This window comes from Cyprinus carpio, chromosome B5 (assembly GCF_018340385.1).
Source record: "Cyprinus carpio isolate SPL01 chromosome B5, ASM1834038v1, whole genome shotgun sequence".
Lineage (NCBI taxonomy): Eukaryota > Metazoa > Chordata > Actinopteri > Cypriniformes > Cyprinidae > Cyprinus > Cyprinus carpio.
The window spans coordinates 32,021,103-32,035,917 of record NC_056601.1 but is presented as its reverse complement, the minus strand read 5'-3'; the positions used below and the strand labels follow the sequence as shown (position 1 = coordinate 32,035,917).

The 14,815-nt window shown below is 34.7% G+C and overlaps 1 protein-coding gene across 2 annotated transcripts; it reads right to left on the bottom strand.

The window, feature by feature from the left end:
* Nucleotides 1–170: 170 nt before the first annotated feature.
* Nucleotides 171–14,803, bottom strand: LOC122137313 (myb-binding protein 1A-like protein). 2 transcript variants are annotated; one of them, XM_042723156.1, is made up of 27 exons: nucleotides 14,545–14,803; nucleotides 13,939–14,034; nucleotides 13,765–13,848; nucleotides 13,594–13,668; nucleotides 13,332–13,439; nucleotides 11,758–11,948; nucleotides 11,122–11,289; nucleotides 9,907–10,024; nucleotides 9,403–9,692; nucleotides 8,715–8,825; nucleotides 8,510–8,635; nucleotides 8,185–8,391; nucleotides 7,957–8,065; nucleotides 7,386–7,473; nucleotides 7,123–7,286; nucleotides 5,788–5,907; nucleotides 5,555–5,683; nucleotides 5,244–5,417; nucleotides 4,456–4,613; nucleotides 4,040–4,174; nucleotides 3,812–3,893; nucleotides 3,600–3,731; nucleotides 1,815–1,883; nucleotides 1,546–1,659; nucleotides 1,197–1,295; nucleotides 996–1,120; nucleotides 171–654 (listed from the first exon to the last, which is right to left on the bottom strand). In XM_042723156.1, the coding sequence occupies exons 1-27, from the start codon at nucleotides 14,737–14,739 to the stop codon at nucleotides 315–317; spliced, it is 3,807 nt and encodes a 1,268-aa protein (XP_042579090.1). In that variant the 5' UTR covers nucleotides 14,740–14,803; the 3' UTR covers nucleotides 171–314. The 2 variants fall into 2 exon arrangements, with proteins under 2 accessions (XP_042579090.1, XP_042579091.1); XM_042723157.1 differs by having other exon boundaries at nucleotides 5,791–5,907.
* Between the last annotated feature and the right edge of the window lie 12 nt (nucleotides 14,804–14,815).

Here is a 14,815-nt window from a genome sequence, read left to right as displayed (position 1 = left end):
GATATACAGTAGCGCTTCTCTGCACTTGTTCTTGTTTAGTCACTGCAGTATTTCCCATTTGTGTTATTTGTATTTTAACCATATGATTGGAATATACCTCATCAAGTAATTTTCAATGACTGCCGCACACCTTACTTTACTTTGCACAGTAAAAACACTGAAACCACAGAAAGAATAAAACGCCTTTTAGTATTTCATCAATTGCTTTTACAAAAATTGTATCATGCAAGTAATCACAAACAGGCAAGTAATACAGCTCTCCGAAACAATAACACAGTTTCTCTCTTTACACTGAGTTACATCATATTGTCCAATTATTTCCCATCAGCTTCCTGCTGTCCTCCTTTCTTTTTCTTCTTCTTGTTTTGTTGCGGCTGTGTTTTGGCTTTCTTCGTGGCCGGCTGATTTTGTGTCTGTTCTCCTTCGCCTCCCTGCTGTTTCCTCTTCTTGTTTTTCTTCTTGTTCTTCTTCTCCCCTCCTGATGCTCCTTCTGTGGAGGCTGGTGTCTCTTTTCCCTCCAGGACGGTGGGCTTCTTACGGTTCTTGCGTTTCTTTGTCTCAGGAAGGAACCCCTTCTTCTTCTTGTTCTTCTTTGTGGTCTCTTCTGTCTGCTCTGCCTCTACAACTTTCTTCACCTTCTCCATCTTTGGCTTTCTAAAATAAAGCAAAGAAAGAGAGACATTAAAGACAGGTTCATTTTCAGTTAAATCTGCTGGAAATTGTTTAATACTTGAAACGAATGTAATGAAAACTACTTTTATTATGTAATACTTCAAACATTAAAGATACATAAAATTCAGCTTTAATCATATGAATAAACTACATTTAAAAATATATTGAAATAGAAAACAGTTATTTGTTAAAACTGCACTAATATTTCACACTGTTTTTTTTTTTACTGTGAGAGACTTTTCCCCAAATTTCTGCATGGTAGTTAAGCATACACATACACATTTAAAATTACAATCAAAACAGATTTGAAAACCGTGACTCACAGGATGCAAAATAACTTCATCACGCTCCAGTACATGTCCTCCAGCTGTCCTGGTTTCTGCAGGCTTCCTTCAGCGTTCATGGACTTGAGAACTTTCTGAAGGAGCTCCAGATTAACCGGCATCTCCTGCTCAGAAAGAAACAACACTCATAGAGAATACCTTGTAAAAGCAGAAGTTTTAGTAAAAACGTTGATTTAATACCTGAGTGTGAACGGATCTGACAAGATGCTGACAGAGCTCTAGCGCCTTGACTATCTTCTCACGAACCATTTTATTCTTACACTGTACATCTTCAAAACTCTGGAAGAAAGGGATACATTTTAGTATAGATATTAAATATTATATTATGCACACACAAACATACAGTCCATGTATAATTATTGTTTAAAAAACTAACTTTTTTTACATTACTAAAAAATAACTAATATTTAAAAAACAATTTTTATAAATTTGTATCAATATTAACAATACATGCAAATGAATTTCACTGGAACTTATGCCAACTACTGATGTTTCAACAGCGCTGACCATTAAACGTTGAAAAGTCTACCTTGGCGAGTTGGTCCACAACTTTCTGATGCAGCTCAGTGCCCTGGGCATCAGACATCAGGTTCTTCACGTCTTTAGACTGCAGGGCCCTGAGCACCATGAGACATGCCTGACCCTAAACAACCGGAAAAAATAAATAAATAAATAAACACATACACACACGCTTAAGACAGTACATTATAATTCAAGTATACAGTAACTGATTCTACATCCAAAATATTCATGAGCTGCTCCAATACACTATAACACAGATGGATCAGCTTCATTTACCTGCTGATGCTCCCTCACTCCAGCAGTGATGTTCTCCACAGCCGTGTCCAACAGGTTCACACACAACACTTCAAACATAACACAAACCGATCAGTTTCCGCCAATTAAGTGCTTTCATGAGACACATTTTGCAGAAAACTTCTGTGTTTTTCAGTGCATGTCAAAACATTTATTTGAGGTTTAATTAATTTTACTAATACTTTTCCCAGTACTAATAAAATTCCCAATAGTAATAGTGATGTTTGCCATATCAAAACTCACCAACACTGAGCTGTCTACCTTTATACAGAGCTGAACGATTAATCTAAATAAAATTAATATGGCAATATGGCTTTGTGTTATTACCGAATCATAAAAGCTGTGATTTATGTTACTAAGTGAGTCTGGGTTGCTTATTACGTGCATTTTGGAAATATAAAATAAGGACATTAACTAATAAATATTAGTATTGTGATTTTACAGTTGAACTGAAAGATTATTAAATGTTAGTGTTATTAAATACAATTAATTCATTTTAACATTAAAACTATTACAACAGTAATTCTTCTTATTTTAATATTTTATGTAATAATAATAAAAACGTATTTAATAATCATTATTATTATTTTGTAGTATTTAATAATCATTATTATTATTTTGTAGTCATCTTAATACTCGTTCTCGGTTTGTTGACCTAATAAAAAGAGATCTGAGGATGAGGATTTGTGTTAGGGTGTTTATTTTCAGAATTTTTCTTTTTTTCAGGGTTTTATTTTGGACTGCGCCTTCTGGATTTTTAGAAGCTTCTTTTTGCTGGTAAATTACCGACAATGTTTTCGCTGGAAGTATTCCTGAGCCCATGTTGTGATTTCCTATTACAGTAGCATTTGTATGTGATGCATTGGCCGTCTAAGGGCCCGAAGATCATGGGCATCCAGTATGGTTTTTCCGGCCTTGACCCTTACGCACAGAGATTGTTCCAGATTCTCTGAATTTTGGATGATACTTTCAGTTGATGATACCTTCAAACTCTTTGCATTTTTTCTCTAAGAAACTCCTTTCGTCCAATTTGGGTTGGGTGATTTGGTGATGCTGCCCATTTGACTTCTTAGACTCTGTCACTTCTTTTTATACACAACATGTCAACCTAAAGTTGCAAAATGTCCTTTTCCTTTTACATTTAACTTTTCCGCTTCTTATTGCTACCTGTCCCAACTTTGCTTAGAATGTGTAATGAAATCCAAAATTTTTTTCAATATTTGGCATGACATTTCAAAATGTCTCACTTGATATGTTATCGATATTCTAATTTATAAGTTTATGAGATTTGTAAATCATTCCATTCCTTTTTTACTCACAATTTGTACAGTGTTCCAACTTTTATGGAATCGGGTTTGTACTTCAGTCTGTGTGCACTGAATTTATTTAATACACGAGTTTCACAATTTGTGTTGAATTACTGAAATAAATGAACTTTTCCACGACATTCTAATTCATTGAGATGCACCTGTACATGCTGCCTCTTGGGCAGATTATTCAGAAGTATGGCCTGGGCTATCACTGTTATGCGGATAATACCCATTTTTACATTAGCCCTCAGCCTAATTCCACTTGTATTTCATTGTTATGCGGATAATACCCATTTTTAAATTAGTTGTTATAATATTTAAATTTTATTAATTGCCACTACAATGTTAATAAGTTCAGTAATTTTAAACTTTCAGTTGACGATACCCAAATATCTTCTTCTGCTCAAGTCTGCCCCCCCATTAATTATGATTATTCAATACAGTTATTTTGACTCACAGGGAATCTGCTGAAGAGGTCGATGAACATGGCTCCAGTGAGAGGGCTTTTCCTCTTCGTCAAGAAAGATGTCAACGCATTTTTGAAGCAAGTCGTGACCCTCTCAACATCCATTTTACCCATAAGCCTTAGCTGTGATCAACAGACAAGTTACTTCATTAACCTCAGTACTTAGAGATTAACAACAGTGTGTCTATTGAAGATTAACCTACCTCTGCTGGTGTTGACGGTGCGTTTGCTGAGTCCTGTTCACTCACAACGCCTCTCAACACCTTCAGCACATAGAGAGCAGCACTACAAAACAATAACAATGTGATTTAAAGAAACAAACACACCAAAAGTAGACACACAATGAACATATATGAGAGTTTGTACACTACAAGTAGATCTTTTTGTCTTTTCCTGCAACATGGGATTAATAAGCATTAATAAGTCCTCACCTGAAGTAGTACGGAGACACAGACGAGTCTGTCAGCTTCTGAGCTCGACCAATCAGACGCTCAAGCATTTCATGAAGCTCCGCCTCTCGTCCGTCGGTTTCCCTGCAATAATACTTCGCACGACAGAGTCGATTCCTGCCAATCAGAGACAGAGCGACAAACTATAACTATTAAATACATAAAGAAAAGGTCAAATTCTGTGAGCTGAATCTCAGCTGCAGTGTTTTGTTATTATCAAGTAAAAATTTTAAGTTTCCTAAAACATCAGATGAAAGACTAAAATGTTTTGGTACTAAAATTATTAAAAATAAAATTGAAACGAGCTATACTGAAACATTAAAAGACATAAAAGCTAATTAGAAATCTCAATACATACTTTAAAAGTACACAAATAACACTAACATAGCACTCCTAACCTGAAGATGTCTGCAGCCTTGCGCAGGAAGTCCTGTTCCTGTTGGCTGGTTTCGGAGCTCATCCCGTTCTCGATCACGCTGAGCAGCGGTTCCACCATACCAAGAACCAGAGCGCTGCTCCCCTGTTTGTTCAAGAACATCTCCACCATGTCCAGTACCTGACAACAACACACCAAATGACTTAAATCAGCCTCCAAAACCCATTAGTCACTAATCAGTTTTAAGGAAACCCTGAATACTAAGGCAGGTTTCAGATTCACCTACACGCAATCGGACATGTTTACAGAATATGTAAATGTTGGACAATTTTTAACACAAATGTATTGCTCAAAAAACACTCAACAAAACTTTGCAAGATGAATTGCAACAAAGTCATCTGTGACTGTAATATGGCTGTAGCGACGGAGAGTTTTACTGTGCAAACTGTCATCATTTATTTAGAAGAAATATATATTTATATAATATAATATATATGAAATAAATAAACAAATAAAAAAGTAAATAGTCTTGTTAAAATAATAGTCTAAAAATAACTAGTTGAACAACTCAACCTCCCTAATTTTTATAGCACCATCACATATATTAATGTTAAAATATAAAAATATTAAATACATATACACACACAACATACACTGGAAGTTCTACTTCATTTGATACTTTACAGTGAAATAAATATTATTTTATTTTATTTCAATATGTGAACAACTACAACTAACTTAAAACAATGCATCTCTTCAAAACTTATAGATAATACTAATACTAAAAATAAATGAGAAACAGCCCCATACTTTAATCTTGAAGTCCCGAACGAGGACCTTTTCTTTGCGGAGTCTGTCCTTCTCGTCTTTTTTGGCCTGGATCTTTTTCTTATGCTCCAGAAAGAGAGAAGCCAGGCTTCCGTCCAGCTTCATCATGGCCGCATCATCCAGTTCCTCTTCGTCACTGCCATCCTCTTCAGTGGCCTAAACAAGAACAACAGAACATCAGCTGCTGCTGATTCCCTCTTTGTGTTATCAGAGTTTTCTGGAAGTCTCAAATTATCCTGCCCATTCTAGGTAACATTTGTTTATACAGTGAAAATTAATTTCTTTGTTCATACCAGAGCATTCTGACCCTGCAGAACCTTCATCAAATCCAAACGGAAGTTCTGATCCACCTCTTTTCCTTCCTCCATGTCTTCATCCTCATCCTCTTCATCATCAGAGGAGGAATCAGAACCATCTTCATCCTGATGAAATTAAAAAAGATAGAAGGGAAACATTTGAAATTTACAGAATTAGATGCAAAATTGTTCAGTTTGCTGGTATAAATATTCACGATGTTCAGTCTTACCTCCTCCTCCTCCTCCTCTTCATTATCTTGCTTGTCTTCCTCTTTATGTTTTCTCTTTTTCTCTTTCTCATCAGTCACCATAACTCCGCTTTCATCCTCATCCTTGTTGGGGTCTAGAACCTAAAAATCAATCAAAACAGATCCTATTTACTTTCTCAATATATTATAGGAGTCTTATACCACACAAATAATCACATTTACATATATATATATATATACACATATATATGTATATATGTATATATGTATATATATATATATATATATATATATATATATATATATATATATATATATATATATATTATATATATATATATAAAAAATTCACATCATTAGATTAGATTAAACTTTATTTTCATTGCACATGTAAGGTACAAGGCAACGAAATGCAGATCTGACCAGAAGTGCAATAAGCAGTAAGTACAGGATATACAATGTCTACAATATGTTACAAATGTACAATAAATATACAGATAAGTCAGTACTATGGACATAATTTACTGATTTTAAATACTATCAGCATGATAGACGGATAGGTGTACTATGAACATACTTTACAGATGGATTATGTAATAAGTGTATGTGCACTACAAGCTGAAACTATGAACATATGAACATCATTTACAAATGAATATGTATAAGCTGTATAAAACACGAGTGCAATGGACATTTAAAAAGTGCATAGAAAAATATTCCAGTGTGCAAATGGATTCTGGATGTACAGACAGTAGTGCAAGTAATAACAAGTATAACAGGTTTTTTTTTTTTTTTTTTAACCATGCAATTACTTTCTCTGATTTAATCACACTTGTGTGGACTGACAAAAATGTAGATTTACTGAATAATATCTCAGCCTAACATCCACGATCCAGTCAAATCCTGATCAAATAAAACCTTGCTCTACATTATTTCCTCTAGAATATTCAGTTTGGCTCAGAAAAACGTCACATCAAGGAAGCTAAATGCACTGTGGGTAAAATTAAACGGTGTACAGTTATGAAAACAAGAGCTGTAAGGCAATGAAGAAGCTGCTGTTTTAAAACCCACCTCTTAAAGCTAAAATTATACACACACACACACACACACACACACACACACACACATATATATATATATAAATATATTTATTTATTAGACTGAACTAAGTTTTAGTTAAAGAAAAAATAAATACAAAATGCTAAACAGAAATATATGAAAATGCACATTCACTAAAACAAACAAAAAAAATTAAATAAAACCTAAAAATATAAGTATAAGCCGATTTAAAATGTTATCATAATAGTATGTAACTAATACTAAAATAGCACTGTTAATTAGTCAGCAGTCTCTTACGTTCAGGATGGAGCTGAGTGCCTCTTGGGTGAGGTGAGGACAGATCCGGCTAAACACAGCTTTACACACACTGCGAATGAGACGACTGGGCTGAGACAGGAGCGACAGCAGGATCTCAACAACCACCTCCACCCAGTGCGGCTCCTCAACACAGCTCTCGCCTTCTGTAACACACACACACACACAAACACCCCATCATCAAGAGCAGACTACAAATCAAAAAACATTAAATCCATTAACTGCACTAAATTGCTCCAACTTACTCGCTTTCTTCTTTTTAGATTTCTTAGCCTGAGCTTTCTCCACGCAGGTCCGCAAATCATTCAACAGCTCCAAACTTTCATCTGGAGCCTGGAGCGAGGAAAGAAAAACAACATTTGTGTTAAGATCACAAAATAAAAGTCTTCAGCACTTTCTGAAATTATTTCATCAATCACATTTTATTTGGAATAGGAATTTAAAGCACATTATTTTATCTTGTACTTTATTTCAAACAACCATTTTCAAACAGCAAAATGAACAGGCATTAAAACAAAGTCCTCCCCATGATGCTGGACCTCACAAATTTATTTGATTTTAAAATAAATTATTAATAATAATTAACATGAGTAGTTTATTAAATTTTTTTTTCATGCATTTGGTAGATCGTGCTTTTATCCAAAGCAACTTGCATTGCAATCAAAGTACACATTTTACTGGTTCATGGATTCCCTATGGAATCGAACCCACGATAACCCTGGTGTTTCTAGCACCTGCTCTACTTTACAAGCTTCAGGAATGCTTAACTGATAATCGTTACGAAGAAGAAAAAAAAAATCACTAAAAGAAACAAACCTTGAACATCTGAATCCCAACGAGAAGGAAGAGGTACTGAAATGCTGTGTGTTCAGGTGAAGAAGACTTCTTTGCTTTTTTCCTCAAGGCCTCCACTGATTCCAGCATACTAAACACACACAACACAAAATCACTAAGAAGAGCATTTGAGCTGCAGTCCATCTAACCTCACCTCTCTTATTTACATTCATAATGTGGAAAACAGTAGTGTTTCTCAGGATACGTCACCTGTCCCAGCCCTGCCTCTGCTCTGGACTCAGGGTCTGAACGCACTGGACGTGTTTGCTCTGGTTGAGCAGCGTGGTGGCGTACTGGACCACACAGTAGATCCACATGCTTCCATCAGCTTTCACTCCCAGAATCCTCCTGGAGTTCAGCTTCTCCGCCTCGGGAGAATCTCCTAGCACAGCCATCGAGTTCAGGCCCTGCAGAAGACTGGAGGAGATGAAATATATATACTTCATTTTACTATTAATGACTTTACATTTAATAACTTATGACAGATTAAATTTTTCATTTAATTAAAAAAATGTGACTGATAAGTGTAATTGACCCATAGAAGGCTGAAGAGATAGTGGCTCGTGTCTGTTGATCGATGGGCACTGAGAGAGCCTGCACCGTCTCAGGGATTTCTGGAGTGGGTTTCTTCACATCAAAGAAGGCGTGGAAGAAAATAAACCTACAGAAGAAGGATAAAGCATCACAGGAGAGCCACAGAGTCACGGAGAGACCATTAGTGAGATCTAAAGATGAGTTACCTAGCCATTTTCATGACAAGACCCTCCTCTTTCTTAATCTGATGGTTTTCCACGATGAAAGAGAGGCGTGGAACGATCCATTTACGAAACCTGGCAACGCAGCTGTCACTCCTACAGCAAGAAATAAATCAGAATAAATGTGATATTGCCACGAGACGCAAAATGCCTGCACATTTGTAATTTGTATAACTTACTAATTACTAAACAAATTAATCTTGTCATATTAATGTCATCATATAATTTAACATGATCTTATTATTTATGTATAAAAATATACATTTTATATAAATTCTAAATTATTTTGGTATTTATTGTATTGATCTACATTATAGTTTGATATATAAAATAATAGTATATTATAAAATTATATAAAACAATAGTATTAACAGTATATGCATTTATTTAAATTCTTATTATTTTAAATGCTACTACTAATATAGTTATTATTAATGTATAAATTAATATATAAATCTTATGATTACTATTATTAGTATACTGCATATAATAACTATTAATAGCAATCATTTTTATATTTATATAATAATACTTATATACATTTATAAAGCCATAATATTTCTATCACTACTTTACCATCATATGGCTTTACTTAAGCGAAAACACTTTTTTAAATCTCTATTCTTGATGATTTTAAAACAGTCAATTCTTGGAAAATCCAGCGTGAACTCACTCTACTTCAGACTCCTGGTTTCCTTTCTGTCTGCGGGTGCTGAAGTCCAAGCATTTCTCCAGCTGGGGCTTGCAGAAGGCCTCCATCAGCCACTTCACATACTGCTGCAGTGCACACAGATCCATGTGCTCCAGAACCTTCCAGGAGGACGGGACCACGGGGTAGCCCTGGTTAGTGAGCTGAGTGAAGCCGAGCACCACCGCGAGCTGTTTGTCAGCGTCAGCGCAGCCCTGCATGAACTCACTCACGTACTTCTCCATTTCTGGAGCAAACTTGAATCGGTATGCCAGCTGATGGGAGACACGCACAATAAACATACAATATTATGGCACAGGTTACATTCAGAATGCAATACTAGTACAATATGCACATGTATAAATGTTAAACAGTACGCAACACCAATGTAATTTATCTCACTACTTTTAATTCAAGTGATCGATAATTTCCAGCAGAGTTAAATGGTGTAAATTAAACGTGAAACACACACATCACGTAAAGACAGACCTGTGCGGACAGCATGTGTTGACCGTAGTATCTCATCACATCACCGGACAGGACAAACTCGAGCTGAGGGACTGACAGCAGCGGCAGAGATGCTCCCAACAACCGGAAACCTAAATAACTGATCATACAGAAAGAAGAAAGCATGTGTTTTGGTCATCATATTCTAACTGGTATTGAAACTATTCTTGTTCACATGATTCCATTTTAACTTACATTTATTTATCAAGACAAAAAAATAAAATAAAATAAAAATGCAATTAAATCAAATTAAATAACAATCAAACAATGTGCTTTTAACATTTTAACAAAATTTTTCTATTATAAAATACATATTAAAGAACTAAAACTTTACTAAAAAAAAAAAAATCAATAAAATACATTTTAAAAATATATTTAAAATAAAATTTGAAATAAAATTCAAGTAAAACTAAATAAATAAAACACTAAATAACTAATAATAAAAAATAATCAAATGCAGTGAAGTAATAACCAGGCGTACCCATATCTGGCCGAATATTAGACAGATAAATTAGCAGGTTAAAGGGATACTCCACCCCAAAATGAAAATTTTGTCATTAATCACTTACCTCCATGTCTTTCCAAACCCATAAAAGCTTCGTTCGTCTTCGGAAAAGAATATTTTGGATAAAAACTGGGAGGCTTGTGACTGTCTCATAGACTGCCAAGTAAAATACACTGTCAAGGTCCAGAAAAGTATGAAAAGCATCACCAGGAAAGTATAGCAGGAGTTCAACCGTAACGTTATGAAGTGACGTCAATACTTTTTGTACACTAATAAAACAAAAATAACGACTTTATTCAACAATTTGTCTCCTTTGTGTCTCTCCAAATCACAATGGCGCTACGCTGAAGTGGAGAGACACAGAGGATACGAATTGTTTAATAAAGTTATTATTTTTGTTTTATTTGCGTACAAAAAGTATTGTAGCGCTTCATAATGTTACGGTTGAACCACAGATGGACTATTCTGATGATGCTTTTCATACTTTTCTGGATCTTGACAGTGTATTTTACTTGGCAGTCTATGAGACAGTCACAAGCCTCCCGGTTTTCATCCAAAATATCTTAAATTGTGTTCCGAAGATGAACAAAGCTTTTAAGGGTTTGGAACGACATGGGGGTAAGTGATTAATAACAAAATTTTCATTTTGGGGTGGAGTATCCCTTTAAGGTTTGGTTACACGTTAAACTCACTGTGTGGGTCCCGGCATCTCTGACAGCATGCCTTTGATAATGGCTTCATTCCAGAACATCTCGAAGTTGTCCTCCCGCAGAGACGCCTGTAACAAGTCTAACGCGACTGGGGGCAGAATGTTGTCCTTCTTCACAGAGCGAGCGGCCATCTTTAAAACCTCCACCAGCCTGGGAGCACACATCATAAGAGTTAATAAAACAATGAAGCACACAAAATATAAGCATGTTTTAACCTACCACATGTAAAACTACATTTTCAAATCAAGTCAACACAATAAATATGCAACTGAAAAAACTAATTATATTAACATGAAATGTTGTCTAAAACAACATTTAGTATTTTTTCAAATAAAATCAGCATGATAAAAAAATATTACATTATCATTATAAAATTAATAATTACATAGATTATTTCATATTATGAATTAATACATTTTATTTACATAGTGTATATTTCCATACCTAATTTAAAAATCAATTTAAAGTTTACTATAAATTTGACATAAAATAAGTAACTAAAACAAATTGAAACAGATACAATTTTACAATTGAATAATTAAACAATTATTTTAGCATATATAAGAATGTCAAAACATGCAGAGTAAGAAAGCAGAAAAGGGAGTCAGACACACTCACTTTGGCATGTTCTCTTTAGTAATGACTGCTGCGGCTCCCAATAGTTTCTTGAGTTTTTTGGGCTTGAGCACAGAGGGGAACTTCTGCATGGCCACCAGGAGGAGCTCTAGCTGCTCGGGAGTGTTGAGGGCAGAGGTCAGGTCAGACTGCAGGGCGCTCAGGAGCACCTCTTCAAACACCTCCTTCGGCGTCTATACAACAAAACACAGCGCAAATGAAACATTATAGAAACGAGAGATCAACACAATGTAGAGTTCATCTGAATGCCACACTCCAGTAATCCATGTCACATGAACCTTCAGAAATCATTCTTATATGCTGATTACTCAAGAAACATTTCTTCTTCTTCTTCTTCTTATATCATGTTATTATACAGTATTGAAAATAGTTGTGCTGCTTAATATTTTATGGAAACCACAATACACTACCCATTCAAAGGATCCTGGGAAAAATGTTCGACATTTTCAATAAGATGATCCATTCATAAAAAAAATGAAATTGAAAAAACAATAATACCTGAAGGATCATGTGACACATAATATATATTCAAATAGAAACCAACTATTTTTAATTGTAACAATATTTCACAATATTACTGCTTTTACCTCAATTAAGGTCAAATAAATGGTGAGCTAAAAGACTAAGACTAAAAACATTAAAAAATGTTAATTATTCCAAACTTTTTACTGGTAGTATACATTCATTCACTTTATATAATAAATATAATATAATATAATAGTAGTTATTATTATTACTACATTATTCAATATATACTACTTCTATCAAATGATTAATCACATCCAAAATAAATGTTTTTGTTTACATAATATATGTGTGTTCTATGTATATTTATTATGCATATATAAATACACACTCATACAGTATATATTTTGAGAATATTTACATGTATATATTTATATTACATATAAATCTATTTTAGTGCTGTCAAACAATCAATCGCATTCAAAACAAAAGTTTTTATTTACATAATATATGCGTGTATACTGCATGTATTTATGTGTGTATATATATATATATATATATAGACACACACATATACATATATATATATGTGTATATATATATATATATATATAGACACACACATACAGCATATATTTTGAAAATATTTGCATGTATATATTTATATTCATATAAATTATATCATATATAAATATATTTAATATATAAACATAACATATTTTTCTTAAATATATGCCTGCAGGCGTGTGTATTTATATATCCATAATAATTATATACAGTACACACACATATATGTTATAAGCAAAAACTTTTATTTTGGATGCGATTAATCGTTTGACAGCACTAATACAAATATAACATTTTTCTTAAATATATACATGCATGTGTGTGTATTTATATATACATAATTCATTTACACAGTACACACATATATTATGTAAACAAAAACTTTTATTTTGGATGCGATTAATCGTTTGAAAGTACTCTTATATACACGTTATTGTTATACACATTATTTGTAATGCTACTCGAGCGCCTCTTTCAATGTCTGTACAACAAAATGAAAACAGGAATAATACATTAGTAATCACCTCTGACAGGATGTCGACCATGGTTTTTCTGGGCAGGTCTCTCAGGTGTTCTCTGTACTGGGACAGACTCTGCAGGAGCTTCACACACTCCAACATGACCTGCGGCTCCTGAGAAACGACACAGCGAAAGATCATCAGCACAATCAGAGTTTATCTAAATCCCAAATAACATGCAAGATAATTAGTGCACCCAAAATCTATTTCCAGCTATTTTTGCCCATCTAAAAGCAACAACACAACCCTGCGAATCTGATTCTCTTACCTTATGCAGACGTGTGGACTGAGACAGAGCGAGCACCCCGAAGAAATTCCCAAACGCTGCATTTCTGATGAATTTCTGTCAGAAGAATTGAAGCATCACATCAAAAACCTATGAGTCTGATTACGAAACCATGATTATGACAGAACGATGATTAGGATATGAAATCCTCACCTTTTTGGCTCTCTGGAGGTTGTGCTTTTCTTTGACGCTGTCTAGTGTGGATTTCAGTGAGATCTCCTCAAATACACTCAGCAGTTCATACACAAACAAATATTAATCAAACACATATCTAATAACTGCTACAAAAAGATGTGCAGATGATACAGCTTGTCTGGTTTAAAATACCTGAGCGAGTGCAACACTGTATCCAGACCGAGCGTCGTCTCTTGTGTGAGAAAGACCGTCCACCAGTCTCTTCAGTGAATACTTCAACTCATCCGGCTAGATCAAAAACATCAAGACAAAGTAAGCAAACATACATTTCTGACATGAATCTGAATCCACTGACTATCAAACAAGGTCACATCATTCATGCTTGATTCTTCAATTAACGGCATGCATTGGAAATCAGTTGCTATGGTGGACTTTCTCTTTGATAATGGCATATTAACTGAAAATATGACTTCTATAATTCAATACAGCTCATAGGAAAAATACATGATAGAATAGACATATATGTTAGGGAAACATAATTAATTAAAAGTTATTCAAACTTTAAATTCGAACTTTTTTCTCTCATCCTATGGACAGAAAAGTCTGAAGAACTCATATACAGTACAACAGCTCCATTAAACCCACGTGTGCACATCAATAACCAGAACCACGTGGAGCTTTGTTCAGATAATGACAGCTTATTACATCGGCTGATAAAACAGCACTAATAACTACAGCAACCAACTCCGGCCAAGAATATTGATCACCAGTGATAAGCCAATATTAAAATGAACATACCTTCTCGCTCTGCTTCAAGTGTTCAATCAAGTCCTCGATCGCTTTGAGGCGGATTTCTCGCTCGGGTTTCGCGATGTCCCAGAAGTAATCCAGGAACTGTCGGTTCTGTTTGAGGATGCCTTTAGCATCGGTGACTTTGGGTCTCACGGTGCTGTCCTCAATCTCTCCCATGTTTGTCTGCATCACCGCAATCATGAGAGTGTGGCGCACACGTGGGGGAATCGCGAGGACGCTTCCTTCCAGGGCTACTTCCGCGCTGTGATTTCATAAT